We start from the raw sequence: 27,692 nt of genomic DNA, 5'->3' as shown, positions 1-27,692 counted from the left end.
GTTGGGGTGGTACTGGATGGGTTGGGGGGTGGGGCTGAGTAGATGGATTCATGTAAGGAGTGCGGGGACCTACAGGTTATTTTAACGGCGGGCGGGGCGACGGTTGGGGGTTGAGGGGATTGGAGAAGATTGAGGTGATTGATTTATTGATTGATTGATTGATTCATTGGATACTACCTTCTCGAGTAGGTGGTAGTTTGTTTGTTTCGGTTCGTTTATTCGGGCTGGTGCGGTAGGTAGGTTACGACTTCACACATAGTAGGTTTATAAATGTCATTTTGCATCCGATGGATGAATGGATGAATGAATGAATGGATGAATGAATGGAATAATGAATGAATGAATGAATGGATGAATGAATGAATGAATGAATGGATGAATGAATGAATGGATGAATGGATAGATGCAGTAAGCCGAACTTCACAACTAACAACTGGTGAAACGGAAGTATATGATTCCTTCACTCAGCATGCTCGTATACATTTTGTAGCTCAAAGACTAGGGAATGTGAGAAGCAAGCACATGGTTGCTACGTGGGCAATTGAAAACAAGAAGCCTCATGGCGACCCAAAGAGTGGCTTGTTTTTTTAGGTTCATGCCCAACGAGATGGTCATGGAGAATTAGACGGGCGGTTTTATGATGTGATTACGAACGAGGACGAGAGCATGAGGTTATTATTCTAGGGGAACAGGTAGTGATCTGATGTTTGGGTATTGATTGATACGTGAACATCAGTGATACTGTCTGTGGTGTTGTTGTTTTGAGGAATGGGAATAGATGGGTGGGTGGGTGTATCACTAGATATGTAGAGAGTATAGAACAGAACAGAACAGAACGCCTTATGGATATGTGTTGGGAAGTACGCCGACCTCCTACCTCCCACCTGGGTAATCGTACAATGCTATATTTGGTATTTGGTGAGTTGTAACACAGCTGGAGGTTAGAATGAATTTCCGTGGTCACAAAGTAAATTTGTGTTTCGTGTTGAGACTTGAGACTTGAGACTTGAAATTTGAGATTTGAAGGGAGAATGGGAATCGGTATTGTAGATGTATTGGTAACGATGAAAATATGATGAGTACGAGGTACTTTATAGTCCGTATGTATCTCGGTAGATATGGTATGAAATATCTGATGATATACAGAATCTTGTCATGATCATTATCATTGTCATTGTCTTCCATCGTGTCAGATCGGGGCGTTCAATATCAAAGTGAGGCAATAAAAGGCAACCAGTGGGGAAAGAGGATAACGGAGAAGAGGATACCAGTTCGCCATTCCAAAACAAAACTCTCCATAATGTTCCTGAAATTCCGGGTGTTGTCATCCACCTCCTCAATACGTACCTAGTTAATTCATATTTCCTTCTGCCACCTCATATATATTTCTTGGGGAAAATACACTCACACTCACACTCACACTCAAACTCAAACTCAACCACATCCAGATCCATATCCATCCATACCCATCCATATCCATATCCATATCCACACATCCACACATCCACACATCCACCCACCCATTCACTCACTGCATTGATGCATGTGCATCATACATATAGCAAATAATGATACGGTATTTTATCTTCTTGTTTTTCCACATTCCTTCAATTTGAATTGAGAGAAGAAAAAAAAGTGTACAGCCTTCTCTCTCTCTCTCTGCATTGCATCGCATCGCATCTTTTCATCCCTTTTTCTATCCTTAAAATATACATCGCTATCTATCTCTACAATTCCTTTGGGGGCATTGTGATACGAACAAGGCAGGGGAATAATTCAACAGGTTGACCTTGTTCACGACCTCCTCGAGAAAATTTCATTAAATATCGACGTCAATATCTCCGAATAGAATACTTTCTTCGCCTCTCATTCTTTGCTTGTATGCTTCTTTGAATTTAATGATACCCCTTCTTCTCAATACATTGAGAAAGCATCGTCTGTCTTCTTTTCTTCTTTTTACCGAATAACTGCTTGCTACACTCACTACGCAATCAATTCTACTCCGTACAGTCATCTTACAAGCCTACCGAATCATTGATGTGACCTTGTTGAAAACTTTATACTGTTATCCTTCTGGGGTGTTATTTCTTTTCCGCAGATGTAGGAATCGATTCTCTTTGCTCAACACTTCAATTCAAGTGTACTGACGTATATCCCAGTTTATGGGAAAATACTGGCTTAAATTTACGAGAAGGATGATGGCACAAACGGAGCCAGGTTCACCGGAATCGAACAATCATAGAATATCCTGGTTTCGAAAGCTCATATTTCCCAAGAAGGATGAAAATCACACACCGCCGAGTTCTCCACCGAATGAAGCTCAACCGCCAGGATTGGGTCGTCGACTTTCAAGAAGGGTTGTCCCTGGACTTCCAAGGGCAGGTACCTTTAAGAGACAACAATCGGAGCTGAGAGATAGATTAGAACCAGTCAAACCGAATGCTGATGAACGGCGGACAGCTTCAGTCGACCGTCGACTTAATAACTCGCATCGTTCGTCATCGGCTGCTATAAATCATGGACCAAGAACCAGCGCGCCTGAATTCCTAGAAAGAGTGGAAACGATCGATAAGACGTTTGACAATGTATCTGTGCGACCACCTACGCCAACCACAAATGAACATGAGAACGAGTCTCAAGAGTATTTAGATGTTTCAAAAGAGGAGAAACAGGGTTCACATATCGAAGAGCAATCGATATCTACAGATACGTTCGATGAAACAATACTTGAGGAGCTGGAAAAGAAATGGATTTTGAATCTGAGTATGCATTTTCGAGATAAATCTAAAAGAGAAAAATTCTTTGTCACTTACGCAGAATCACCAACACACTGGCGGAGAGTTACGATTTCCCTGGATTATAGAAATGCGCCGAGTAATTCATTGGAGGAAGAACTACAAAGGACAAGGTTCCAAAGAGACAAAAGTGCACGCATATATGAGGCTATTCGAGAATCACTCCAGGACATACAATTTTACGATACTGTGACAAATCTCAAGTTAGAAACACAGGATGAACGACTTCATGTTCATGTTGTGGAAGATCTCTCCGAAGTTATTAATTTTCCTCCTACAAAGGCTCTCAATCATCTTCCATGTCGCAAATTTCTAGAAGCAGAGCTTGAATTTGATTCTCATCTATCTGGCTTTGTCTACAAGGTTACCGTGGCCGGCCAAGTTTTTATCAAAAAGGAAATTCCAGGACCGGATCAAGTGGATGAATTCTTGTATGAGATTAATGCCCTTCATCAACTTTCTGGATCTCATAGTGTTATTCAGTTTGGTGGCGTGGTACTTGATAATGAAGCAAAATGCGTGAAGGGACTTCTTATTAGCTTCGCTGAACAGGGTGCATTGATTGATGTTATTTATGATGGTGATAATGGGATTCCGTGGGCACGACGGGAACGTTGGGCTAAACAAATTGTTCATGGACTTTCCGAGATTCACGAGGCGGGTTTTGTTCAAGGAGATTTCACACTGTCGAATATTGTCATAGATGGGGATGATAATGCGAAGATAATCGATATCAACCGAAGAGGTTGCCCAGTTGGATGGGAACCTCCGGAAGTCGCGGCGTTGATAGAAAGCAACCAGAGAATTTCGATGTATATAGGCGTCAAATCCGATTTGTATCAACTTGGAATGGTTCTCTACGCCTTGGCCACTCAACACGATGAACCGGAAACTCAGAGACCGTTGAAATTATCGGATTTTCCTCCCGATGTACCGGACTATTTCCTGGAAGTTTGTGGTCGTTGTCTTAGCGATGATCCACGAAATCGATCACAAGCTGCTGCTTTGCTGGACTGCTTTCCACATATTGATGAGTATCACGGTGCATATGATGATCAATCAGCAACTCCAATTGTGATTGATGTTAGGCATGCTGATGAAGGGGAACTGTTGGTCACCGTTCATGATAATAACGATAGGCGAGATAGCATTTCTGATATACATGACTACGATGTACCGGAAAGGGGCCGATCACGATCTAAACCTTATTCGCCGCCATTTACCTCACCCAGATCACCAGATGCGGCGATTACATACTTAAATACACAGGATATCAGGCCATCACAAATCCAATTGCCCTCGTCTACTTCCGGATCTGATTATACGCATGATCCAATCGAGCAACATTATAATTACCAAAATACTTCGACCATAGAAAATTCCACCTTAGAAACTCGACAGGAGCAACATTCCGATCGTCCTTCATATTCAGAAAATGATAAAACAGACATTCAAACCAATTCAACGACAGAACCGCGAAACACAGTAGCGACGAGTAATTTATCAATGGCATTTGCGGGGGATTTAGCACACATTGGAACAGGTGTTGATAGTGCACATATGGGAACACTTTTTGGAGCGGTCAATTTAGATGATGATGATTTAACGATAGATAATGATGGGAATGGTGTTTTGTTTATGACGTCGGAGGAAAAGATGGCGGTTGCATAGTTAGCATAAGGATGGAGTGAGACCTCGGGAGGTAAACGTGCTTTGGATAAATCTTTTTCAGCAGCTGGTATAATGAAATTTTCCCCTTCGAATGGATTGCATGTGTTATTCTGGGATTAAAAGCTTTTGGGTGATGGAAGGAAGTAGGTATTCTGTTTCGGAAATGTACGATACCAGGAACATCAGAGGGATTGAAATGAGCTAGCCTCGACTGATTTGATGGATAATGAGGTCACTTTCGAATCTGAAACCCTTTCGCTTTTCTTTTAACATGGGTATTGTAGCCGCCTTCCGCAATGTCAATGTCAATGTCGATATCTACATCTATATTTCTTTCCTCCAAAATGTTCACAAACCCTTCGGGTCCGTGATCGGCTACGGAGGGCTCCGCCCAATAAGCTAACCCAACTAGCATGAAGATCATTGGATTTCTATTGGACTTCCTGACCCCAGCGTGTTCCGACGGATTGGGGGGGAGTGATAACCAGTGCGATAAGAGCTTATCTATCCAATTGTATTACTCGATTAGAATAGCTTTTGTATCGTGTTAAACTTTTTCTCTTACGCCTCGACAAATGTCAGTGTTGGGTTTCCTTATCGCCACGATTGCAGATGTGGTCAAGCTGCGTGAGCAGCGAGCTACGGTAAGGGGCGGACTCCATTTTTTTTTCTTTCTCGTGCGTGCATGTGGGAATTGGGAATCCAGATTGAGGAGTTTTGAGAAGTTGTGACTGGGTTTGGGGGGGAAGAGATGGGGTGTGGTGCTGGTGTCGTATCTAGGCGTGGAGAATGAATGAAATTTGATGGGTGGGTTGGGTTACCTAGTGTGCACGATACTAGATTGACCTATTAGTGTGAGGTGAGCGAGCTACTTTCTGCCTGTGATATGATACTGGCTGCTCGGAATTTGCAAACTGCAGATTGATTCTGTTTTTTCGGGATTTCCGTCGGGGCGTGGAAGTGGACGTCTCCGATTTTTTTCCTCGGGGGTTAATTTATATTTATACGCATACTTATCGTCGAGAGCTGTGGTTGGGGTTGGGTGGAGAGGATATATAGACTTGAAGATCCTCTTTTTTCTTTCCATTGCTATCGTTCGGTTTTGTTCTGTTGTGTTATTTGTATTGCATTTATTGCATTGATTCAATTGTGTTCTACTCCGTTGAATTCTCTGCACTCGAGAACGATCTAGTCTCTACCTAGCTTGGGATTTTGGTTTTGACTTTGAGATCGTCGTCAAAGAAGCTATCTATCTACGCGAGTAATAGCCGCAACGCAAACCTCGAAATCACTTGATCGATACTCGACAATTGTGTCGTGGGAAGATATATAATGGCCGTTACGATTGATAGTGGACCGCAGGATGGACCGGATAGGATTGTGTCTGAGAATTCGAGGGAGAGGACGATGGGAGAGAGGCTGCGGGATACTGTGAGGGCTTTTACGACGAAGGAGGGGTTGGTGGGGAATTATGATTATGGTAGGTTTGAAATTTGAATTGTGGATAGAATGTTCTTTGATCTCGCTCCTTTTGCTCTGCTTTTCTCATAAATGATTCCAAAACTAAATCATCATAGCTTTCCTCTTCAAACCCAATCTTCCATTCATGAAAAAATCCAAAAGACGAGCTCCTTTCTTCGGCCTCCAAGATCGTATGCCAGTTTTACTAGGTCTTCTTCTCGGATTTCAACATGCTCTAGCTATGTTAGCTGGTATTATTACCCCTCCTATTCTCATAGCCGGATCCGCATATTTCGACACGGAAACTACTCAATATCTCGTTTCTACTTCTCTGATTGTGTCGGGTATTCTATCTGCGGTTCAGATCACTCGGTTCAAGATTATGAAAACACCTTATTATATTGGTACGGGTTTGATCTCGGTCGTGGGTACTTCGTTTGCTATCATCCCTCTTGCTTCAAAGGGATTCTCACAAATGTACGCAAATGGTATGTGTAAAACGGCGGAAGATGGAACACCATTACCTTGTCCGGAGGGATATGGTGCGTTGCTTGGAACGGCATCGTTATGTGCACTTCTCGAAATAGGACTTTCGTTCATGACGCCGAAACTCCTGAAGAAACTTTTCCCACCGATCGTTACGGGTCCGACGGTTATGCTAATTGGTGTTTCGCTTATCCTGACCGGATTGGAAGGTTGGGCTGGAGGAAGCGGAACTTGTATGTCGAGACCTACTTCGGGGGATTATATGTTCTGCCCTTCTAATGCTGCACCGCATCCACTTCCATGGGGATCTGCTGAATTTATTGGTCTTGGTTTCTCGGTCTTCATCACTATTATCATTTGCGAACGTTTCGGATCACCAATTATGAAATCTCTCGCTGTTGTTCTCGGCCTTTTGGTCGGTTGTATCATCGCGGCTGCATGTGGCTATTTCGACAGCAGTGGAATTACAGCAGCTCCGGTCGCATCTTTCATCTGGGTTAAAACTTTCCCACTAAGCGTCTACGGTCCTTTTATACTACCTCTTCTAGCCATCTACCTTATCCTGATGATGGAAGCCATTGGCGACATAACCGCCACCTGCGATGTATCTCGTCTCCAAGTCGACGGTATCCTCTTCGATTCGCGTATTCAAGGAGGTGTCCTCGCAGATGGTCTTAATGGCATGTTAGCCGGACTCTGCACCATCACTCCCATGTCAACCTTTGCTCAAAACAACGGTGTCATCGCCTTGACACGTTGCGCCAACCGCAAAGCCGGTTTCGCAGCATGCTTTTTCCTCGTCGTCATGGGCGTCTTTGCTAAATTCGCAGCGGCTATCACGTCGATTCCAGATGCGGTTCTAGGCGGCATGACAACTTTCCTCTTCGCGAGTGTGGCGGTCTCGGGTCTGAGAATTATCTCAACGGTGCCGTTTACGAGGAGGACGAGATTTATCTTGACGGCTAGTTTGGCGCTGGGTTATGGAGCGACGCTCGTGCCAACGTGGTTTTCGTATGTTTTTACGTACACCGGGGATAATAGGGCGAAGGCGGGATTCTTCGATGCGATTGTTTTGGTGATGGAGACGGGATTTGCGGTGACGGCGTTTGTGGCCGTGGCGTTGAATCTGGGGTTGCCGGAGGAGGATGAGGATGAGGAGGTGGAGAGTTTGGCGGGGGATTTGGGGGAAAGAGAGGCGGAGGAGAGGGCTTTTGAGGGGAGGGAAATGGGAACGGTGGGGGAACACGGGAGTGGGAGTGGAAGTTTTGAGATGGGGAAGGCGGGGGAGGTGGGGTTAGGGAGGGAAGGAAAATAATTGATGGGAGGGGGTCAGATAATCGGTTGGACTCTGTGCGTGTGTATGTTTGTCAAATTGTTGATAGGGGCGGGATCTGGAAAAGGAGTTTGAGGGCTGGTAAATCGGATATAGCGTACGAGATGATGAAAAACTATCTATTGGGAAGTACTAGAGCTACCTACCTAAGCTAAGCCAAGCTAAGCTGCTGGGATTGAGAGGCTACGAATATGAAATTTAATATGATGATATATGTTTATATGTTTGTTTTCAATATCAAATTGGACTTTTGCTTTGCGGTTGAGAGGGTGATGTGAGGATTTACTTCGGGAAGTTCATTCATAGTATGAATGCAGGATTACTATGTAAGAACAGCTGATTTGGTGAAGGATGGTTTAACCTATGTCACGGGATGAGCCGCAATTCATGGTGATGAAAAGCGTAATGGATTAAGAGTAAGTCTTTGATGGGTAGTCTCTATGGGCATTGATAGAATATATTTCGATGCATTGGTACATCACGAGCTATGGAATGGTAGCGGATAATACAAAGGTAGGTAGGTATGGGTGGATGGTGACACAATCCTAACCACATACTTCCTCCATTCATTCCCCACAACATCCAACCCAACCCATCATGACCATCCAAACCCTCCCCCAAACCCAAGATCCCAACCAATCTCGTACCTGCGCGCATCTCCACACTAGCACCATAGTACCATACTATCTGCCCTACACTAACTCTCCCAACCCAACCCAACACAACACAACACCACACCGCACCCATTCCATTCCATTCCGACCCGGGTACCCTTCGGACACCATCCCCAATCAACCCGACCCGACCGACTGCGCACCTCGGATCTGCAGGCACACCTCGAACCCAGAAACCCATCTGCATCGGGAACATCTCCCAAAATGGATTTGTGTCCGTTAATCGTGCGCACTTCTTCTCCTGATTCGTGGATCCTGGAGATGTGGAGATTTGGAGTGGATGGGTGGATGTTCTGGGACCGAGGGGAGGGGTACACTTCGTATTCAGATCATGCTCTTCGTGTTTGTCATGCACAGCTTGAGTTGGTGGTTCAAAGGTCAACCCCATGAACAGATTTCTTTGGGAAGAAAAAAAATTGAGTTTTTTCACCGATGCAGGTGTACCTAGGTAGGTACCCAAATTTTTCGTTCGCGTGCTCAAACAAGTGTGTGTCTGTCATGTCAGCATTGCAGATAGATGGATGGGAGGCCCCGGTGCCTACACAGGAAAGCATTGAATTTGCATGGAAGGAGGAAGTAAGTAAGTGAGAAAATATAAGCAAGCCACGCATACAAATCTCCAGATGTACGAGAGGTACACCGGTGTATCTAACGGTTTAATTACATAAATTCTGGTGTCTCCGTGTGGTGGATGGATGTGCAAGGCTGTCCTCCACTCTTACTTTCTTCCTCGATTTTTTATTTAAATGAAATGGGATTGGAGAATATATGAATATCTGATATTCTCCGGATTCTTTTCATTGCTTTTTTAACTTGATTCGATTTGTGCCGGATTTATTTTTGCTCTGAGGTTCGAGGGTTGCATACAATACTATCGTTGGAATCCATCAGACTGCGCTCGCTTTGATTTTTTTACCTACATATATATATAGATACCTACGTACAGAGATATACTTGCTCGCCGCAGTTTTTGTTTGACATTCGTTTTACGGGGGATCCTTTTTACATAACGGGCGGCTTTACACTACTTCTTTACATTTCGCAGATTATCGCGCTCGTTGTCACAGTTTATTTGGGAGATTTATGATTTAATAGTTCATTAATTTTTTCTCGCAAATTATCTGATTTCTCAAGTGGAAGTCCACAGATCTTCTTCATCATGAGAGTCGTGCAAATTTTAAGTCTAGTCGCACAATTTGCGATGGTGGTGAGAGGGACGGCTTCGATTTGTCAAACGCAGATTGATCCAAGAAGTATCGATGCTGCTACTCGCTGTAAGTTATTTAGGGTTACCTTTCTTATATTATATTCCGTTAGAATGTTCTACGAGAATCTAATTAACTAATTTTATATTCAGCTCAATGGTGTACTGTTCAAATCAACACATGCGGAACCCTTTGCGGTGGTGTCACGGATGAAAATACATGTGATATAGTACGTATCCAATTTTCGCTCATCTCTTGCATCTCAAATCACTCCTCTTCCATATACATTTCTCCCCTATCCCTAACACACCCTATAGACATCCCTCTGCTACTCATGCATCTGCACTTCCAACTCCTCACCTCCCGCTCTCCAGCTATACACCTCCACAATCCCATTCTTCGTCTGCGAACAAACATACTTAGAATGTATCGCAGCCGGAGAAGATGATCCCGCTGCGCAGAAAGCATGTAGGGACACTGAAGAACAGAATTGCGGAACTTTAAATCCAGATACTGTTTCTTCTTCTGCTGCAACTTTACCGTCCAAATCAACAGTGAAACCTACCCCAATACCTCAGATGACATCGCAAACGGGAATAACCACGAACACGAATACGGGGGAATTAATAACCAGCACGACGAAAACGGTCACGCCGACCCCGACGGGAACGACGACTGTGTGGACTACGTCTACAGCTTCTTCCGGGTTGGGAAGTGCGGGTAATGGGACGACGGGGAGTGGAAGTGTGAGTGCGGGTGCAAGCGCGACGGGGAGTTTGTCGTCGTTGTTGGGGGGGACGGGTGTTAGTGGTGGTGGTGGTACTACAGCATCGGTGTCGAGGACGAGTAGTTCGAGGACCGTGACGGGAACAGCGATAGGAACGAGTGCACCGAGTACGATTAGTGAGGGTGGTGCGGAGAGAATGAGAGTTGGGGGAGCGTGGATTGTTTGGGGTGTGTTGATGGTTGGAGGTGGATTTGGGGTTATGGATTAATAGGGAATGGGAGAGTGAATTTCTAAGTTGGGAGGGATACTGGTTGATAATGAAGGAAACGTGGGGGAAATGTGGAGGAAATATTAAAATCCCACGATGAAGTGAGGATGAGATATCAAGCGAGAAATGGGATGGAAGTTGTTAAGGAAATTAATACCCATTTGAATGTATAGGAATCGGGGAGGTTTTATCTTTTTTTTTTTTTTTTTTTTTTTTTTTTTTGAAAGAAGAAGACATGCACAGTTTTCCACACAATTCACAACCATTCAAATCTCTAGCTATGAAAGCAAGTGTCATTACATCATCCAAACCACTCTCCCTGCATGCCCCTACAAGTTCCTCAACGACGCCCTATCCGGATTTCCAAACGGCTTCTGTCTAAACTCTACGAGTTTCCAGGGACCAATTTCCGAGCGCGAGACTTGTTCCTGCAAGGCTTCGATAAACGCTTCGTGTCGAGGAACGCGCAGAATTCCATACTCTTTAGAAGTGGGTTCGGAGGCCCAGAAATGAAAATTCAACCCGGAGTATTGGCGGAATTGGAGGAGGGAGCGGAGCCATGGTGGGGGATTGTCGAATTGTGTTGAAAAAGGGATGTGGTTGCGGGGACGCAGACGGAAGAGGGTGCTGTGTGCTAGAGGGGAGGGGGATGTTTAGTTAATTAGTTAATTGGAGGGAAGGCGGGGGGTCGGTTGACGAATGGGGCAAAATGAGATATGCAAATGAGGGGATGAAGAAATCAACTCACCAGATTCCGGATAGCTCATCCCGATATCGATTCTGGGCTCGGCTTTGTAGCGGAGAGATGCAATATCTATATCCCAACTTGTGTTACCGAATCCGACTTGCCATTTTTTGTACATGCGATCCCTGTTTTCGTAGTAATAACAGGAGGAATAGTAAAAGAACCATGGTTCTTTCAAGAACTGTGAGTCCTCTTCATATAGATGGAGCTAAGATGAGGAAGTAAATCAGTATTCACAGCTCCAATAATCCACACAAACCCAGAAATCGAAGAAGGAAAAAAAATACCACATACCGTGTCTCGAGCCCATGGACAACTAAAATAATTCATAATCGCTTCCCATGCTCTAAACTCCCTTCTTCCCTCATCATGATTTTCCATTGCCAACCAATACGAAACCGGTAATCTGATATGCGTGATAGCCGCTCGCTCACACTCCTTCAACCCGAAAAGAAACTCCTCCGCATCCTCCACATTATCAAAATGCAGCGCATTTTTCGCAAAAAACGTTGCTCTCGCTTCCGGAAGTTCCAGATTCATCTGTCTGCACACCAAACGATAGGAAGGAAAATCCGAGCGCCTGCTTCTCGCACACAGCGCATGATCCCCCTCTCCCGCCGGACAGGCCGAGCTTTTGAGTCCCGTGGTCGCCACGCACGAATGGTATTTAAAAGATGTCGACGACGACGACGAAGCATCAACACCGTCAATCCGGGAAATATGCACTATATTCCCCCGCACGACCTCATTCCAAATCGCATCTCTGATTTCCCTCGGGAGACGCAGGAGCGCGGATTTACTCTGCGCCTCGCACGCTCGTATATGCGCTGCTTGTCTTTCCGCACTTGCGATTCTCCGGCGCGCTTCTTTCTCCTGCTCCTCGACTTGTTCTCTGGCCAGCTCGAAATCTTCTCGTGCATCGAAAAGTATGCGGATGCGCTGATACTCTTGAATTAGATCATCATGTCCTTGCAAAATCTCTCCAACGGTCGCCTCAAGATCTTCGCGTAACATTTCTTCGTCTTCATGAAAATTCTGAATAATTCCTATGAATTGTTCATAAATCTGTGGCTCATCTTGGAATCGATTCTACACTTTATGATTAGTCTCATTGTCTATTTTCCAGAAGCTTGACTGGCTTAGTACTTGAGCGCGTGTAAATAGCTTTGGATCGCAAAACAGACAGTGGACTCCTGATTCCCGAGCAGCAATCCTGGTTGATTGACTTGAAGAGCATCAATTTCCATGATTGATGGTGTCGTTCTCGTTTAATAGTTTAAAGAGGGGGAGAAGTTGGAAGAGAAGATAAATTTTAGCAAATCAACGATACAAAATTAGGTTAACACAAAGCTTTTATACTTATACTTTATACCTATACCTATACCCAGAAAGACATGTATCAGTCGATTTGTCAATATCATATATCATAGGTACCAGGTATGCATTTTTCTAAAACTGGAACACAGTTCAAGGCACCAAGGGTAGCTAGACAAGCATGTGAAGCTCAAATCAGTTTAGTTTAGGCAGTACCATGTCACATGACCTTTGATCAAGCATATTCGGGATGCTTGCCTTCTTTGGTTGGTGCGCTTTCATAACTGAGAAATTGAGATGATTAATAAATAGACTGAGATTTTGTATATATTATTATTAATTCGATAGAAGACTTTCAAGAGCCAGATTTTGTAGGTAAGCAAATCATTTCATGGACATTCTGGTATGCGCCATGCCAATAAATTTCCAGACTCCGATCCCCTCCCACTTCCCAAAACGACCTTCCAAATTTCATTCAATATACAACTATTGTAATACACGATGAGGAAATATTTTTCGTCCCGCCACATTCACCTGATACTCATGAATTCCATCTCCGGCACCAACGTATCTGTGAATGGTCAGCATTGTGAATATAAAAAAGTATACAAAAGCACATACAGTAGCCTACTATCTTCGCTCCAAGCGAGCCCCATGGTGTCAACTGGCTCACTTCTACCCTCTCGCTCTCGTCTCAATACATTACTATCGTTCCTCACGTCAAGACTAAGTCTAGTGAGCGCATCCAAGGGACGCCATAGCTGTCTTAATCTTTGAGCGGATGCTTGATTTTCTTCCTCTTCATCGTCAAGTTGATCTCGAGAGTACCGTGTTCGATACACTTCTTCAAGTTCAGCCCAAGCATTAGGGGCTGCTTCATATCCAATGGTTGGGAGACGAGGAGCGAGTGACAGACGCTCTAACCCAGAAAAGGTATCTGCACTTGTCCGTACGGTTCTGTCAGACTCGGCATCTACTGTGGTATTGTCTAATACTGATGATGCTTGTTGTCGCCTGATCACATTCCTTATTTCGTTCTGTACTACACGCCTTTCACGGTCCTGATTCTGTCTATCGATGAAGGCTCGAAAGGAAGCCGGTGTGCGGTCTGAATTAACAAATTCTCGTAAAGCACTTGGGAGACCAGCTGTGGATATGCGACGTTCAGTGTCAGCGAAAATGTCTGTCATTCTACCTCCTTCCAAAATACCCCATCTAGAAGTGGTTCCCGTTTCTCGCGCCTCACGGATTGCATCCCTTTGTCGACGAGCTGTTCGATGTGCCTGTAATATTTCCATTTCATCAGCAGTTGGCGGAAGTTGGTGTCTGTCACTTAAATCGCGGGCAAGGCTCCTTTGCTGATGTTGATCAAAATCCAAGCCTAGATAGTCTGGTATTGCGCTGGCAGAAGCCTCAGAAGGTGACTCTGTATGAGAAGCACGAAGCCTTGCATCTACCCTAGCCTCTATTGACATAGGATTATTTGAGCGCTCAGTAACCCAGACTCGTTCAACGCCCTCCCCTCGAGCATTTATATCGATTACTTGCCTGGAAGTGAACAAATCCCGGACATCTGCCACTCCAACACGTCCACTAGCTTCAGTCCAAGCGAGTAGATCAAAGTTATTTGGCGAGAATTCCATGGCTCTAACAGCCCCAGATTCAACATTAGGTCGTGATGTGGTAAAAGTAATCTCCAATGGATCGACATCGTCTTTAATTAGTCTTTCAGTTAAGAAAATCGATATAACTCCATATTGAGTGGCCACAGCAAGATACTTGCCCGAACTAGAAAAGCATGCTGCAAACGAACCTCTCATGGCACTTTTGTCCGATGGTCGTTGTCCTTCGAGCTGAATCCTGCCAGAAAATATCCACTCATACCCCTCATTCACATGCGACGTAAAATGAGTTTTGGAGACCTGTTTCTGCTGCCTTTTGTGGATATAGAGGAATGGATCATCGCAACTATTTCAAATTAATAAAGTGTCAACGTCGAGTGAACCTGAGGAGCATACATTGCAATGAGGATGTTTCCTTTCGGTGATATTACAGCGCGGTTCACATAATCAGGATAAGTGAGAGCATCCACCATCTCGGAGTCATGTAAGTTAAGTATAGCAACAGAGCTATCGTTGAGCGCTGCAACAGCAACAGGTTCCTTGTATCCCATGGGCAACGATGTTTCTGAAGGGAACCAAAGTGTTATACAGTTCACCACGTCAGAACCTATCTTCTTGGACACATTCGAAGTAGTTGCATCAGGACTAGATCTTCGGGAATCATCGGTGGTTTCTCTTTGAGTTGATCTTGCTGACGGTTGTAGGATGAGAGGTAATCGAGCATCGGCATCAGCACTCAAATCCAAAAGCGAATCAGTCTTGCCAGGTCTCTCTCCTTCTCCCACATAAAAGCTTGTGAATTGACCTCTATCTCCTCCGGCGCATACCCAATCCTTTGCAGCCGTCAAACATCGCGGCTCGTATTTTAAAGTTGCGAGAAGCTCGCGCTCGCGAGATTTTGTATTAAGACAAATTATGTCGTGCGAACTCGGATAGTAAACAACATGCTGTTTCGGAGAGCTCAGCAAATCGTGCAATTGCCAATGACTATAAAAAGTTAGAAACCGCGTCATTCTATTCGGCAGACACCAGCAACTGCTATGGAAGGCAATGTAATTCCGACTGATTTTTCATAAGAAGCAGTAGTTGATAGAAGTCATCAAGAGTTCTGCAGCAACGAATGAACTTCTACATCTTTGGATCTGTTTCGAACATGAATGCGCACAATAAGGCATCTTCCGTACCTTGGGCTAATGGAGGCTCGATAGTATTTCCGTGGCGACGATCGAATTAAGTCGTCAGTAGGATGATATCTATCAAAGTACAAGTGATCAGAATGCAAATCAGAACTGAGTAGTTATAACAAGCATTACGTTGTACAGACTCACGAGCTTTCTTCTTTGACAGCCATACTGCCATGCATTCAAGATATTGCAACCATGCACAACAGGATATAAACAAAGTATTTAAGTAACAGGCTGCGATTAAACTGTGAAGATACTGAATATTATTTATGCACCCATATGTGGTCTTTCAAAAGACTCCTGTTCTTTTGATGAAAGGGATGATTTAAAGCTTTCCAAACTGTAAAGTGTATTGAGGAGATACAGAAACAGATGTTGTGATTGATAAATGTCAAGCTCAAAGTTTCAATATTCATTTCACGACGTCAAGTTCACTAGTTTCGGCAACTAATCGTATCCCGCATTCTGAGTGGATAATGACATAAGCACACATTCGATAGCCTGATAACCTCATAATCCTTGCCACATCGAATGTGTCCGAGCGTCCTTGCGCTCAGTCACGTGCTTGTGGTTTCGATGATGTTCTACCAATTGACCAAGAAAAAGACGCTAAAACTAAAAATGACATTTTTTTCCTTGTAGCCCGCCGTTGATTTATATTTTCTCCCTCCATCGCCTCAATCTTGTAAATCCTCTACTTATACCTTTTTTCTACCCATTCCTTCTTCTCATACTTAATTCATATTACTTCTACAATTGAGTTTCCTTTATCATAGAAGCAATACAAATAAAGATGTTTGCTTCCAGAATTTCCAGAGCTGTAAGTTTTCGAATTGATGCAGAGTAACTACTATGACATTATCAACACAATAGCTAACTTTTCTTGCTCAATAGCTTCCAAGAGCAACTTCATCCGTCACACGCACAGCACCTCTCCGCACACCATTAGGATCATCGTTTACCAGACGATGGAACTCAGATGATGCGGATAAGAAGGTCAAGGGACCAGTCATTGGTATTGATTTGGGTATGTATATTCCACGCAGTGGCAAGCAAGCGTTTTCGAATCGCATACTAATCTCTCAACAGGTACCACTAACTCAGCGGTTGCTGTGATGGAAGGACAAACTGCTAAGATTATCGAGAACTCAGAAGGTAATTACTACCTTTCAATTTCACTGCTGTTGACCCCGCACTAACTCGATTCCTAGGTGCCCGTACAACTCCATCCGTAGTAGCTTTCGCACAAGATGGTGAGAGATTGGTCGGTGTATCTGCAAAGCGTCAAGCTGTTGTCAACCCAGAGAACACATTGTTCGCAACAAAGCGTTTGATCGGACGAAAGTTCACTGACGCTGAGGTTCAACGTGATATCAAGGAGGTTCCATACAAGATCGTTCAACACACAAACGGTGACGCCTGGGTTTCCGCTCGCGGCGAGAAATACTCTCCATCGCAGATTGGTGGATTCGTCTTGCAAAAGATGAAAGAAACCGCCGAGGCCTACCTTACTAAGCCTGTTCAAAATGCCGTTGTTACCGTTCCAGCCTACTTCAACGATTCCCAACGTCAAGCCACCAAGGATGCTGGTCAAATTGCTGGTTTGAACGTTCTCAGAGTTGTCAACGAGCCAACTGCTGCCGCTCTTGCCTACGGATTGGAGAAGGATGAGGACAAGATCATCGCTGTCTACGATTTGGGTGGAGGTACTTTCGATATCTCTGTCCTCGAGATTCAAAAGGGTGTTTTCGAAGTCAAGTCTACCAACGGAGATACTCACTTGGGAGGAGAAGATTTCGATATCCACTTGGTTCGCCACTTGGTTCAACAATTCAAGAAGGATTCCGGCATCGATCTCTCCGGTGATCGTATGGCCATTCAACGTATCCGTGAAGCTGCTGAGAAGGCTAAGATCGAGTTATCTTCCTCCATGCAAACTGACATCAACCTTCCTTTCATCACTGCCGACTCTTCTGGACCAAAGCACATTAACCAAAAGCTTTCTAGATCTCAACTCGAGAAGCTCGTCGATCCATTGATCACCCGCACTATCGAGCCAGTAAGAAAGGCTTTGAAGGATGCCAACCTCGCCGCCAAGGATATTCAAGAAGTTATCTTAGTTGGTGGAATGACCCGTATGCCAAAGGTCAGCGAGTCAGTCAAGTCCATCTTTGGTCGTGACCCCGCCAAGTCTGTCAACCCAGATGAGGCTGTTGCCATGGGTGCCGCTATTCAAGGTGGTGTCCTCGCTGGTAACGTTACAGACGTCCTTCTCTTGGATGTTACTCCGTTGTCTCTTGGTATTGAGACCCTCGGAGGTGTATTCACCAGATTGATTAACCGAAACACTACCATCCCCACCAAGAAGTCTCAAATCTTCTCTACCGCCGCCGATTTCCAAACTGCTGTCGAGATCAAGGTTTACCAAGGTGAGCGTGAGCTTGTCCGCGACAACAAGATGCTCGGAAACTTCCAACTTGTTGGTATCCCACCTGCTCACAGAGGTGTTCCTCAAATTGAGGTCACTTTTGACATTGATGCCGACGCTATCGTCCATGTCCACGCCAAGGACAAGTCAACCAACAAGGATCACTCCATCACCATTGCCTCCGGCTCTGGTCTTTCTGATGCTGAGATCCAAAACATGGTTGATGACTCTGAGAGATATGCCGAGTCTGATAAGGAGCGTAAGGCCGCTATTGAGGCTGCCAACCGATCTGACAGTGTTCTTAACGATACCGAGAAGGCTTTGAACGAATTCGCCGACAGACTTGACAAGACCGAGGCTGATGGTATCCGTGAGAAGATTACCGCACTCCGTGAGTTCGTCAGCAAGAGCCAGTCCGGAGAAGGCACTGCTACTGCTGCTGAGTTGAAGGAGAAGACCGACGAGCTCCAAATGGCTAGCTTGAACCTTTTCGACAAGATGCACAAGGCCCGCGCCGAGTCCGGTGAGGCCAAGCCAGAAGGTACCGAGGGCAGCGCATCAGAAGGCGAGGCTAAGGATGGCGAGAAGAAGCCTTGAAAACATTAATATGGGCATATTTCATCTCAACTCTTTTTAGCGATATCCAGGGGCACACATAGAACAACTGTTCATTGTATTTTTGTACTCATATGTTGCATATAGGCAACAATTTCCCTTGTCATAAATACTCTTTTTTTACTCTTCATAGCTTTGGGACAAAAGGCGTTGGAGCAACCAATACTGTTCGCTAGATTTAAGCGTTCAGGGAATGTGTTATGAGGCAAAATTACGGAAAATGGCATTACTCTAGCTGTGTATAAAAATTAGGATAAGACGACGAATAATATGACATCCCCTCTCATGACTCAATTCAACCATCCCAACATCTAATTACATGTGACATTAATGACTCTTTCGTACTCTACTTCAAACTGTTATTTGACTTGACCAAAAGCTCATGCCCAGACCTCTCTCGGGTGTGTCACAAATATGAAAAGATATCCATAGTACATGAATACGATGATGAATTCCTCAATCGTCTAAACTTGAGAGTAGTTTCACATTTCTTTTGAAAACCCTGGGGTGATTAACAACTTGACAATAAGTAGCATACGATCCCTCCTTATGACTGACTAGCTCACTGAACTATTTGAATTGCCTACCTAGTACTCAATGAGGTTGAGTTTCTTCAAAACGAAGTGAAAGTTTGTACCATAAAACTTGCCACAATATTACCTCAATGATCTTACTACTCTCACAAGACCGTTATTTACCAGGTTAAATGGAATCTTTTCAGATGAGTCAAAAGACAGTTGGTGGAATGCTTTGAAAGTATTGAAGCCTTGAAAGGGTGCGACGGGAGCAAGACAAGGCTGTATGTTACCCCGCTAGTGCCGGAAACGGTTAGATCAATTATTGGATAACGAAAGCTCGCCCTAGCAAATTTGCCCACCCACTCAAAGCGATATTTTAAATAAGAACTTCACGTTGAACATCGAACCACCCCACAATCGAAGTCACGATCAACTACTCTGCCATCGAATTTTAGCAGAGATAATTAGGGAGCTTGATACAGCAAAAGGCTCGTATCTTGGGGTCGTAACAAGCGCATTACATCACCCTACAAAGGCAAAAAGCACACCTATCAAAAAAATGTCTAGAGTCGCAAAGTGAGAAAATTCGGCATTTTTAACCAAGCCTCAGCAAAATCTAACAAATACCATAGTAATCGCGATTGGGCCGACGATGAGGATCTCGAGGATTCTAACGAGCTCCCACAGTCAACCACCACTACCAATAAAGATGGCACACAAACAATTGTAACCTGGAGATTCAACGATGATGGAAAGAAGGTCAAGACTACCCGCCGCATCAGATTCACGAAAGTCAAGGAAATTGTGAACCCAAGAGTTGCTGAGAGAAAGTCCTGGAGCAAATTCGGATTATCCCAAAAGGATGCTGCAGGGGTGAGTTCAAAAGGGTTCCAATCTAGGGGGGAATGTTGACTGATTTGTAACTTCAGCCTGCCTCGGATACAACCAGTGTAGGAGAGAACATTATATTCAGACCAAGCACAAACTGGAGAAAGGACGCCAAGGAGGAGGTTTCGGATGCCGGAGCTATGAAGAACAAGTTGAAGGACAAGCAAGTCAAATGTCGTATTTGTAGCGGAGAGCATTTCACAGCTAAATGTCCTTTCAAAGGCACAATGGCACCTTTGGGCGAGGAGGGAGCAGTCGATGTTGCAGCTGGTCACGCAGATACTCCAGAGGGTCCAGGTGGTCTTGGTGCTGGCAAATCTTCATACGTACCACCTCATCTCAGAAATGGCGGTACCGCTGGTGGTGAGAGAATGGGTGGCGGCAAGTTCGAGAGAGATGATTTGGCTACTCTACGTGTCACTAACGTAAGTTTCCTATGTCCCATTAATCTAATCTCCTTCGCTAATCCACAGAATAGGTCTCAGAAATGGCCGAGGAACAAGAACTTCGGGATATGTTCGAACGTTTCGGCAGAGTCACAAGAGTCTTTTTGGCGAAGGACCGAGAAACTGGTTTGGCAAAGGGCTTTGCATTTATTAGTTTCCAGGAAAGATCAGATGCTGCAAAGGCTTGCGAAAAAATGGATGGTTATGGTTTCAAGCATTTGATTTTACGAGTCGAGTTCGCAAAGAAAGCTTCATAGATATATCGACATTTATGAAAGGGTGGTTGTGTGTAATGGGGTATCATTGTTTCCTCGCCTTTATTGGTCATGGCTTATGGATTTTATGAACTCTTCTTCACTATCAGAACTGTTCTGACCGCAAGTATGAAAAAATCAATCACGCGAGATACTTTTGAGCCAAAATACCTTCCTTGAACCTGAATAATGAAATGTAGCCCAAGACTACACGTGAAGATGTAAAACACTAGGGTAATCAGGACCGCATTGTAAAGCCACGATTTGAATCATTCCACATGTACGACACCACGTTTTTCTCTCGAGTCATTATCGAAAGTTTTAGTCCGAGAGCCTTCAATAGCGCAGACACACAGACATAGCACTTAAACATTTTGATGTTCTCTTTCACCTTTTTTTCGAGATGGACTAGGCGTCGCTAAAATCACTGCCTATCACAATCTCCCTTTCATCTCAAGTCTCAAATACTTTCTGAGCCACTGACCGAAAAATGTTCTCAATAGTGTGAAGCTTATGATCAAAATCGAACCATTCTCCCATCCCATGAAGTATCAAACCCGAGGCCTTGATGCTCTAGATTAGTTAGAGACATACAAAGCCAGCGGGGGAAGCAGGGTCTGCTATATATCTGTGTCTGTGTAATTGCTGTTTGCATCGCCACTGGTGCATGTGCGACATCCACCCGAATTCTGCACGGAGTCTTAATATAAATTATCCCATCCATCGGAGGTGTCCAAGATACCTACTCCCATGATCCATCGTTTGAGAGTTCTCTCTCTGCATCTGGATTGGACGAAAGATAAGATTGTAAGGATTCTCCGCATGTTCTTCCTCATGGCCTCCAAGTGGCCAATGATAGTTACATATCAGCGGCACGGCAAGGTCGTACTCCGTAGATATGGTAACCTAGTAAGAAGAGGAATTGCAGGACTGGTCTAAGTGGAAAAGATGCGATGCGCTTTTCAACGGATTTAAGGCTGGTCACAGCGAGAATGCTTAACCGCAAACCGTTCGGTTTTAATCGCTGTAGTACCCTCTTTGAAAAGTCTACTTTCTCTCTCTTTCTCTTCTCGTTCTCACTTTTGCTGATTGCTGTCTCTAATTTCTCTTACTGGTTACTACTGGTCCTAATTGCACATACATCTTTGTCTTTGCTTGACGTATTGATATGAGATGCATCTTACTTTCTTTTGAACCCTTCCCGTTATCTATTGAATACTAGGAAGCTAGTAGTGTCTCATTCCCTCCACAATCTTTCGCAATCTTTTTTTGGATCTACATTATATCTTCCTTTCCTTTCGATCTCCAACGAGTTTTTTTACGTCTGAAGTCGCAGAGACCACTTGCAACATGCAAAAACCTCCCGCCTGGGTAATAGCCGCTTGGCCTGAGCCCAATTACGTCGATCCAGAAACACACGGATGGGGGAATGTTATTCTGAATATCGTGTTATACGTAGTCCTATGTTGCTTTATTTCACTGAGGATATGGACGAGGACAAGACTGCGGGCTTCGTTTGGGGCGGATGATATGATGATCCTGTTTGCTATGGTTGGTCTTACCTATTATCCGGACCAGAGTCTGCACATGCAAAGAAGATGGATATGGATACGACATTATACGATTGGAAATGCTAATGCCATGATGATGTAGATTCCACGACCGGGTTCTTTGTTCTGAGTCTGCTGGCAGATTTGAAATTTATGTGGACCAGACATCAAGTATGTATCCCTCTCACCACACCAAATCCTTCTCTGTAACCATCACTAACAATAATCTAGTATGACATCCCAAGCTCACATGTAGAATTTGGACTGAAGATGGTCCTCTTGATAGAGATTATGTTTGCATCAGCATGCACCTTCACCAAATTATCCATGTTAATGCTTGTTCGTCGCATGTTAACCAGTGCCACGATATTCTGGAGACGGGTGACTCTGGCTGCTATTTGTATAGTCGGCTTACAAGGAGCCTTGTTTTGTATCGTGTTGGTGTTTCAATGTAGGTTAGTTAATATCATTGCTTTTTCCTTATGTTTGATATGCCAACGGGGGGCAAGTGTCGAGATGTCCAATGATGTACATACTAACACGTCATAGACCCCCGCAGGATTACTGGAAAATAACAGACGAGCCCCAACCGAATTGTATAGATCAATCTTCAACACTCCTTCTTGCCGGAATCGTCAACACTCTTACAGACTTTCTCGTGGTCATCCTTCCCATCCGTACAGTGGTAGTAATCTCATCCCTCTTATCCACAACCCAAATTCTAACTATAGCAAAATAGTACTCGACAAATCTCCCACGTCGTCAAACTCTCATCGTCTCTTTCCTCTTCACTCTCGGTTTCCTATCATGTTTTGCAGGTGTCATTCGTACATACTACATGTACCAAGTAACACAAACATATGATCAAGTATGGGCTTCTTTCCCCGTATGGGTTTCCGCAGCTGTAGAATTATATGTTGGAATTGTAAGTCACTCAATGCTCCCCCTTCCCCCACTTCCTAGAACGCCGGACCCTAACACTTCCCAACTAGATATGCACCTCCATCCCCGCCACAAAAGTCTTCTTCGCAACCTACATTCCCAAAATCTTTAACTCACATCTCTCTCGCCCCTCCCAATCTTCTTTCAGTGCCCCAAATATTTTCAAGAGCCTCCCAGTCCCACCTTCCGGCTTCGGCATCACATCGACCTCCAAATCCACAAACTCTCTCCCCAAATCAAAATCACGTTCAAACTCCAGTTCCAAAGTCCTCAGCAGTCAAAGCTCCCAAATCCCTCTAAACGGACGCGAAAAAGACACCCAATACGATAATGACACCGACCTCGACCAAACCGTCGGAACGAGCATTTTCGAACTCGGCACCTACACAAACCGCTCTAGCACTTTGAGCAAAACAAGCAGCACATGCCCGATAGTCTCCGACGAGGAAATGCACATCGGAACCGCATCCGTGATATCCCCACTAAACAGCAATCCAGTCTCCAGCAGCACCCATAATATCGCGAATCTAGGACGCAATATCCTGGGCTCCGTGCGACGGGACAAATTATCGCTTGGCGGCGATCGCTCGCGGAATCGATCGAGGAACCAGGATAGAGAAAATGATGATCTTTATATGTCTCTCTCGGAGGAATCGGGGCGGAAGGAAAAGGAAGGGGGTTGGGATATACATATTGATGTGGTGAGGACGGTGGAGGTGGAGGAGGAATGTATTGCCGGGAGGATATGATGTGATGTGTTAATGGATAATGGATATGCCCTGGAGGCTCGACTTGAGGTTTTAAAGTCTTGAAAGTCAAAAGTAGTCTCGGAGGTCTTTGGCTCATGGTTTCGTGTATATATATTTCTTCTTCTCGAACTGTATTTTATTGTACTGTATGTAGCTTTGATTGTTGGACTTTGTATGTAATGATCATAATGAAGAGATTTTGAGATTTTCAGTACCTGTGTGTATTGCGCATGACTTGATTGTGAGTTCTTTGGAGAACTGATTCAATCGACATCAATTCTGATGAGAATGTCTAGACTAAATACTAAGAATCTTGTCATTTTCGTCGCACCATAGTCACCGCGTATCAACATCAAGAAACATTCAATTCACTCGGTATCACATCACAAAGTAGTATAAGATGAGGCAACGTACAATTCATTTAATTGCTACGTCAGATCCCCCTCTCTGCCCATCATACCCGCAACCGTCCCCAATCCAGCGAGTTTTTGCACAGCTCCACAATCGAAACGCCAGCCAGTCATAAAAGAGTCCAGCAGCCAGAGCAAGTTATTCCCTCCTATGTACTCCGCTAAAAAAGAAAGCCAAGCCCCATATATGCCCCGTAGCAAATACAAGTCTTGTGCCATTAATTAGAGAAACGAGGATACTATTTATTCAGCCGTGTGAAATTATTCATGTTATTTTGATCGATAGGTGCGGTATTCATAAAAATGCATGATTCTGCCAATCGAGAAAAAGAGACCGAATTTGACCATGGGTTGTATTGGATAAATTAAAACCGATCTTCGACTCTTTCCAAATCATCATAAGACAATGTGAATTCCCGCTACAATAAAGTTAGTGGAACATACTGGGATAATAGTATCACGATACTTACTCGTTGTCTTGACCAAGTCTTTACATCGAAAAAGATGTAGTAGCCTTGCTCCATCTGTTGGGTAAGTTGACGAGGAACCATCAAATCATCCTTGGTAAGCCAAACTTGCATCTTTTTATGATAACGCCAATTCCTATTGCCACTATCAAGCAACAATTGTATTAGTAAATGACTTGCGATGGAAAGGTACTTTACTTACAGCTCCCTTGCTGCCATAAGCTGCTGCTTGTCACCCGGATTACTGTAGAACATGAATAATAAGGCTTCTTCGTTGAAATTAGGCATCTTGCTTTCGAGAGGAGCAACATTAAGAACACGATAACATTCAGGGAGGTTGAAACGAGCGACATCTGGTCGTGGGGGCTCGTTGTCCCATAAAGAGTAGATTTGGTTTGAGATAGGGCTTGTGAATTGTTAGCATGGCTAAAATATCGAGTTTGAACGGCAGAACTCTATCCAACCAATACTCACTGCTCAGAATTTAGATCGAGGCCCAGATGGCTGATATCGGTTCCAGTGACAAGAGCAGCATAGTCGGGAAAATTGTTCATCATGTAGGAAAATCCCTTTAGTCCAAATCTGTCGGCATCACTCATGTGAGCCAATGGATCTTGTACTTTAGAGTCCGCGTTATCAGTACTTCTTGATAGAGAACTAGGGTCGAGTTCTTGTGCTTGAGTCAGGGTTGATGGGCCATCTGGTCGAGAGTTCGTTGCTGTATGCATATTAAATTGTTGATTATCGTCTTCTCTGAGTGGTATTGGATTTGACGAGCCAAAATTAGTGTCTGGAAAGCTCTAGACAAATTGATCAGCAGAAACCCAATACATTAGAGGGATTCTTTGACATACCCCGACTTCATTCTCTCCAAGGCGTGGTAAACCTTGCCGGCTGGAGTCTATTGGTGATCTATTCGTGGATGGGCCTGAATAAAATATAAGATTAGCCGAGCAGGTCAATAATATATCACCCAATCAACATTGGCAATTCACTCACCTGACAAACTTGCTGGTGAATCAATTCTATTGCCTGGCGCCACTCGGCCACCAGTAGATAATGCACTTAAAAGGCCATTACTCCTGGCTTGCTGTTGCTGTGGTGGGTTATTAGAACCAAATCCTAATCCCCCACCGGCTCCAAACCCCACATTTTGTAATAGACCAGAGCTTCGATCTTGGCCGATCTCTCCATTCGAATTTCCCAGAGGTGGAAAATCATCTGCGCTTCTCGGTTGGGAAGACTGACCAACTGCGTTTTGAGCCCCAAATCTGAACCCACCCGAATTGTTCGATAATTGAGTTGATGAGTTGAAGAGCTCGTCTTGTTGCTGTTGTTGCGCAGCATGTTGTGCGGATAATCCAGCTGATTGCTGTAACCGTATATTTGCTGGGCCAATATTACGTGCTCCTGCCGCTCCCCATGTTGACTGATTGTGCTGAGGCTGGTTTCCTGATAGTGAGGGAAACTCACTAAATGATGTGAGCAAAGTGAACTGTCAAGATTTGTAGTGCTGAGAAAGAAAATAACGAAACTCAGACAGGTTCAAGCAGACAGTATAATCTGTACTGAATGCGACAGAACTATGAATTATATCTCTAACGTATGGAACCTGACTGTGCACATTTGAAGATTGTTTGAATTTTGTACCTTCCAGGAGAATATGGACGTTGGGGGACACCATATCTTGATGAACGTGCTTTTCCCATATTTGAGTAGTTGTTGTGAGAAGGAGGGAAAGGTTGGAGCAAGAAGAAATACTCTCAACAAAAACCTGGGAGTACAAAAATCGAAAGAAGGCAACAACTTACGACAAATCTAGTGGTGTTGCTGGTTGTGAAGATCCTCCTATTGTTTGTGCAAAAGCTTGCATAGGTCCATTTGTTTGGGCGTGGATTTCCTAGGCCTGCTCCTCCCATCGGTACACCTCCAAATGCCCACGTCGCTCATTGTTTGCTTGAATCATCGACAAACATCATATACATGAAGTCTCCTCCTGTTATTTCAAATATGAGGGGTGTGAATCGTAACCCCATTTTTCCCACTGGGTGGTATCCTATTTGATACGTTCCTGTTCTGCATCTGCTGTTGATTTGGGAATCCATTGGGTATGCCACGCATGGCCTGCGGTCCTACACCTGAGAAAACAAAGTCAGCATATTTCCGTGACTAGTCCCTCCGCTACTGAAGGTTCAATGAAAGCCCCATGATAGGCTGCAGGTTAATGCGCCCAAACACTTTCTAGCTACACGAACACTCCTTCGCCTTCGGATGTCAGATCTCGATTTCACCCCTTCAAACTACGCCAGCAGACGCAGCAACTCCCCTTCATGAAAGCTCTCTCATCCGATCCCATCTAGGTCATAAAATCCAACTTCATGCAGAGCTTGTGCAATATTCCCGCGGTCCATCCATAGTCCACGCCTTAGAGAGCCTATACACTGCTGGCGGTCCGCTAGGTCTCTTATCCTTCTGACATCCGGTATTCTCTCGCATTTGAAATACCATCCAATGCAAGCTGTCCCCCTTCTCTCTAGCAGCCGTGCAGCGGGGCAGTTGTGGGGTGGAAAAGGGAGTTGGAGAGCCTCATACCTGGTCGATTCATGGTCGATGTTGTGATTCCCGATATCAATTATTTCGTATTATTTTCCGACCTAGGACGATAACTTGTGCGCTTTTGAATGTGCTGTGATAGTAGAGTCGTTGGTTCAATCAACCATTGAATTTCATGAAGCTTGGGGAACCTTATTGCGCGCATGGGCACATGCCTCCCCGTAGTCTACTTCTGGATAAGGTCGGTTACAACTTACAAGGAACCAACTACAAGAATACACCACATCGTCTAGAGATCACCAATGCATCGGACGTGAAGTATGGAAGATTGACAATATGTGTATAAAAAATACAGAACTTTTTCATACAAACTCAATTCAAGATTTC

The 27,692-nt window shown here is 44.3% G+C and overlaps 9 protein-coding genes across 9 annotated transcripts; 6 read left to right on the top strand and 3 right to left on the bottom strand.

The window, feature by feature from the left end:
* Positions 1-2,195: 2,195 nt before the first annotated feature.
* Positions 2,196-4,466, top strand: EAF02_007629 (uncharacterized protein; the record flags this gene model as incomplete). The annotated part of the gene is made up of 1 exon (XM_038903677.1): positions 2,196-4,466. The coding sequence occupies one exon, from the start codon at positions 2,196-2,198 to the stop codon at positions 4,464-4,466; it is 2,271 nt and encodes a 756-aa protein (XP_038756491.1).
* A 1,332-nt stretch (positions 4,467-5,798) lies between these two features.
* EAF02_007628 (uncharacterized protein) lies at positions 5,799-7,728 on the top strand (the record flags this gene model as incomplete). The annotated part of the gene is made up of 2 exons (XM_038903676.1): positions 5,799-5,946; positions 6,044-7,728. 2 exons carry the CDS (start codon positions 5,799-5,801, stop codon positions 7,726-7,728), a joined length of 1,833 nt encoding a protein of 610 aa, XP_038756490.1.
* A 526-nt stretch (positions 7,729-8,254) lies between these two features.
* EAF02_007627 (uncharacterized protein) lies at positions 8,255-10,835 on the top strand. The gene is made up of 3 exons (XM_038903675.1): positions 8,255-9,694; positions 9,778-9,854; positions 9,943-10,835. Exons 1-3 carry the CDS (start codon positions 9,580-9,582, stop codon positions 10,618-10,620), a joined length of 870 nt encoding a protein of 289 aa, XP_038756489.1. The 5' UTR covers positions 8,255-9,579; the 3' UTR covers positions 10,621-10,835.
* A 114-nt stretch (positions 10,836-10,949) lies between these two features.
* EAF02_007626 (uncharacterized protein) lies at positions 10,950-12,612 on the bottom strand (the record flags this gene model as incomplete). Its single annotated transcript, XM_038903674.1, has 4 exons — positions 10,950-11,254; positions 11,369-11,573; positions 11,660-12,454; positions 12,520-12,612. 4 exons carry the CDS (start codon positions 12,610-12,612, stop codon positions 10,950-10,952), a joined length of 1,398 nt encoding a protein of 465 aa, XP_038756488.1.
* Positions 12,613-13,165: 553 nt separating this feature from the next.
* Positions 13,166-15,664, bottom strand: EAF02_007625 (uncharacterized protein; the record flags this gene model as incomplete). Its single annotated transcript, XM_038903673.1, has 5 exons — positions 13,166-13,250; positions 13,301-14,647; positions 14,698-15,288; positions 15,486-15,554; positions 15,630-15,664. 5 exons carry the CDS (start codon positions 15,662-15,664, stop codon positions 13,166-13,168), a joined length of 2,127 nt encoding a protein of 708 aa, XP_038756487.1.
* A 469-nt stretch (positions 15,665-16,133) lies between these two features.
* EAF02_007624 (uncharacterized protein) lies at positions 16,134-18,822 on the top strand. The gene is made up of 4 exons (XM_038903672.1): positions 16,134-16,305; positions 16,380-16,512; positions 16,575-16,640; positions 16,697-18,822. Exons 1-4 carry the CDS (start codon positions 16,279-16,281, stop codon positions 18,508-18,510), a joined length of 2,040 nt encoding a protein of 679 aa, XP_038756486.1. The 5' UTR covers positions 16,134-16,278; the 3' UTR covers positions 18,511-18,822.
* Positions 18,823-19,605: 783 nt separating this feature from the next.
* EAF02_007623 (uncharacterized protein) lies at positions 19,606-20,825 on the top strand (the record flags this gene model as incomplete). Its single annotated transcript, XM_038903671.1, has 4 exons — positions 19,606-19,622; positions 19,679-19,919; positions 19,976-20,359; positions 20,413-20,825. The coding sequence occupies 4 exons, from the start codon at positions 19,606-19,608 to the stop codon at positions 20,635-20,637; spliced, it is 867 nt and encodes a 288-aa protein (XP_038756485.1). The 3' UTR covers positions 20,638-20,825.
* Positions 20,826-21,984: 1,159 nt separating this feature from the next.
* On the top strand, positions 21,985-23,875 carry EAF02_007622 (uncharacterized protein; the record flags this gene model as incomplete). Its single annotated transcript, XM_038903670.1, has 6 exons — positions 21,985-22,213; positions 22,288-22,355; positions 22,416-22,639; positions 22,734-22,869; positions 22,924-23,109; positions 23,177-23,875. The coding sequence occupies 6 exons, from the start codon at positions 21,985-21,987 to the stop codon at positions 23,873-23,875; spliced, it is 1,542 nt and encodes a 513-aa protein (XP_038756484.1).
* Positions 23,876-24,216: 341 nt separating this feature from the next.
* Positions 24,217-26,873, bottom strand: EAF02_007621 (uncharacterized protein; the record flags this gene model as incomplete). The annotated part of the gene is made up of 8 exons (XM_038903669.1): positions 24,217-24,704; positions 24,756-24,897; positions 24,955-25,158; positions 25,227-25,552; positions 25,607-25,680; positions 25,752-26,220; positions 26,564-26,697; positions 26,798-26,873. 8 exons carry the CDS (start codon positions 26,871-26,873, stop codon positions 24,651-24,653), a joined length of 1,479 nt encoding a protein of 492 aa, XP_038756483.1. The 3' UTR covers positions 24,217-24,650.
* Positions 26,874-27,692: the final 819 nt, after the last annotated feature.

This window comes from Botrytis sinoallii (assembly GCF_014898435.1).
Source record: "Botrytis sinoallii strain Bc 23 chromosome Unknown BSIN_013, whole genome shotgun sequence".
NCBI classification, from domain to species: Eukaryota; Fungi; Ascomycota; class Leotiomycetes; order Helotiales; family Sclerotiniaceae; genus Botrytis; species Botrytis sinoallii.
The sequence above is the reverse complement of the archived record's forward strand: the minus strand, read 5'-3'. Positions and strand labels throughout refer to the sequence as shown.

Coding starts and splice junctions, on each gene's coding strand:
- EAF02_007627 (XM_038903675.1), top strand. CDS start 9,580: ATGAGAGTCGTGCAAATTTTAAGTCTAGTCGCACAATTTGCGATGGTG. Junction 9,695..9,777: donor TATCGATGCTGCTACTCGCT/GTAAGTTATTTA, acceptor TTTTATATTCAG/CTCAATGGTGTACTGTTCAA. Junction 9,855..9,942: donor ATGAAAATACATGTGATATA/GTACGTATCCAA, acceptor CACACCCTATAG/ACATCCCTCTGCTACTCATG.
- EAF02_007624 (XM_038903672.1), top strand. CDS start 16,279: ATGTTTGCTTCCAGAATTTCCAGAGCT. Junction 16,306..16,379: donor CTTCCAGAATTTCCAGAGCT/GTAAGTTTTCGA, acceptor CTTGCTCAATAG/CTTCCAAGAGCAACTTCATC. Junction 16,513..16,574: donor AGTCATTGGTATTGATTTGG/GTATGTATATTC, acceptor ATCTCTCAACAG/GTACCACTAACTCAGCGGTT.